The sequence below is a fragment of the Penaeus japonicus genome, unplaced genomic scaffold, assembly GCF_977035675.1.
Source record: "Penaeus japonicus unplaced genomic scaffold, GWHDUDI00000001_assembly GWHDUDI00000009, whole genome shotgun sequence".
In the NCBI taxonomy this organism is placed as follows: Eukaryota; Metazoa; Arthropoda; class Malacostraca; order Decapoda; family Penaeidae; genus Penaeus; species Penaeus japonicus.
Window position 1 is genome coordinate 24,605,486 of NW_028234411.1, and position 2,500 is coordinate 24,607,985.

At 38.4% G+C, this 2,500-nt stretch overlaps 1 protein-coding gene across 1 annotated transcript in view; it reads left to right on the plus strand.

The window, feature by feature from the left end:
• LOC122258165 (uncharacterized) overlaps window positions 1-2,500 on the plus strand; it is a 73,550-nt gene that overhangs the window by 48,345 nt on the left and 22,705 nt on the right. The window contains exons 21-24 of the mRNA XM_086540238.1: window positions 251-323; window positions 751-924; window positions 1,283-1,456; window positions 2,059-2,208. Coding sequence (XP_086396364.1) covers window positions 251-323; window positions 751-924; window positions 1,283-1,456; window positions 2,059-2,208 — 571 coding nt within the window. The remainder of the gene's footprint in view (window positions 1-250; window positions 324-750; window positions 925-1,282; window positions 1,457-2,058; window positions 2,209-2,500) is intronic.

A 2,500-nucleotide genomic window follows, 5' to 3' on the forward strand; every position in this document is an offset into this window, starting at 1 on the left:
TGATATGTAATATGATATAATGTAATATAATATAATTAATTATATGTAATAATATTAATAATATAGTGATAGTACTAATAATATTTAACAGTAATAATGATGGCAATAATGACAATGAAAACAGTAAAAAAAAAATAACATCAACAAGAATAACAGCAATGAAGATAATCATAATAATGACAATAAACACCACCACAACAACAACAACCACGTAATCACACCTACGCTCATCCTCCCGCCCTTTCCGCAGGACGCCCGACACCCACGAGGGAGACACAGGGGACGAGGAGGAGGCCCAGACCATTGCCGCTCTCCAGACGCAGGTCAGCTCAGGTCACATAGTATGGAGTATTCCTGACCTCTGCTTTGTTCCCCATTTGCGAATTACACATTGCAAAATATTATTACAGTGAGAATTGTGTAATGGAAAACATTGCAAAGAATACAATACAATACAAAAATAACATCGCCTTTGATAATTGGTGAACAGAATACAAATGGTGAACCAAAATACAATGAGAATATCGTCACCATACATACCGTACAGAACACCATAACATATCCCAGAAGAGCATGATACGAAGGGAACGAATTTGCAAAGAACGTCATACGAGAACATCACAGAACAAACAAAACACACCGCGATCAGAATAACATTGCAAAGAACACTATACACTGAGAACATCACCATAACAGCGCAATACTGTGAGATACGAGGCAACGCTACAGTGACATCACATCCTTCGACAGGTTCGTGAAGCCGTGGCTCGAGTGGGAGCCGCAGGGAGGAGTGGAGGAGGAGGTGGAGGTGAAGGAGGAGCTTCCGAGGCCGACCTCGACGTGGGGAGAGAACTCAAGTGGAGGAAGATGGCTCTCACGCGGCTCAAGGAATACAGGAACAGGGAGGACACGAGGACGACCAAGGTAATACGAATAACCGCAAATAACAACAAGGATAACAATAACACTAATGACAGCAGCAATGACAATAACAAAAATAACAATAACAGCAATAATAATTACGAAAACAATAATGATAATATACAAAAATACTACAATAACGATAACAACAACAACAATGATAACAGCAACAACAGTGATGATGATATTATTATTAGTAGTAGTGATGGTAATGATAATAACAATAATCATAATACTACTACTACTACTAATAATAATAACACAATAAAGATGATAATAACCCCACCACACACCCTCCCTATCTTCCCTATCACCCCCCTCTCCCCTCCCATATCCCCCCCCTCTCTCTCTCTCACTCCAGCTGGTCGACTACAAGGCCAAGCACTCGCTCCCTTTGGAAGAAGAAGGGCACCGAGACGAGGGCGGCGGGGGCGAGGTCGAGCAGCCCTTCGACATCGAGAATGAGGTCGTGGTTCCTCCTCCGAGTGTGACCGTGAGGGCGGTCGAGGGTCAGCTGTGGACGCTGTTGGGAAATGTGGGTGGCGTCTTGATGTTATTGAAAAGGAGGATTATGATGATGATTATAATGATTATGATATAATGATAAGAATGATGATTATAATAATTATTATGATTATGATATGATAATGATAATTATAATGATGATTATGATAATGATAATAATACTGATGATGATAGTAATGATGATAATGTTGATGATAACAACAGTAAGGATAATGATAAAGATACAGTGAAGAATAAAGATGATAATAATAATAACGATGATGATTAAAATCATAATGCTGATGTTGATGATGATAAAAAAATAATGATGATATTAATGCTAATGATAAGAGTAAGGATAATGATGATGATGATAATAAAAATGATAAGAGTAAGGACAATGATGATGATAATGATAAAAGTAAGGATAATGATGATAATGATAATCATAATATTGATGATAATGATGATATAAATAATCCCCATAGCAGTAGTAGTAGTAACGCTAATGATAATGATAGCAATAGTCGTGATGGTGACGATAAAATTAATAATATTACCGATAATGATGATGATGATAATGACATAGGAATAATGTCTGAATGATTGATAAGATAACTGCATCATCACCAGATCGAGATTGAGTGCAAGAAGATAAGAGAGCAAGTGAACCGCATTGCAAGAATCCAGGAGAACCTTTTGCAACAAGTGAACCAGTTTCGTGAAGAGTGGGGACACGCCCTTTTCACGCTGCCACACTTGCCTCATCATTTGCAGGTCCAGGTAGGGGGTGTCTGTGCTTTCTCTCTCTCTCTTTCTCTCTCTCTCTCTCTCTCTCTCTCTCTCTCTCTCTCTCTCTCTCTCTCTCTCTCTCTCTCTCTCTCTCTCTCTCTCTCTCTCTCTCTTTCTTTCTATCTCTCTCTCTCTTCCTTTCTTTCTTTTTTCCCCATTTTTCTTCTTGTATGTCAAATTAGACCAATCCCATACTGTAAGAAAGAAAGCATCAGAAAATGATTTTCGAACGCATGCCTTTTCAATTACCTTGATTATCCCTTAAAAAAAAATCACCTTCTTT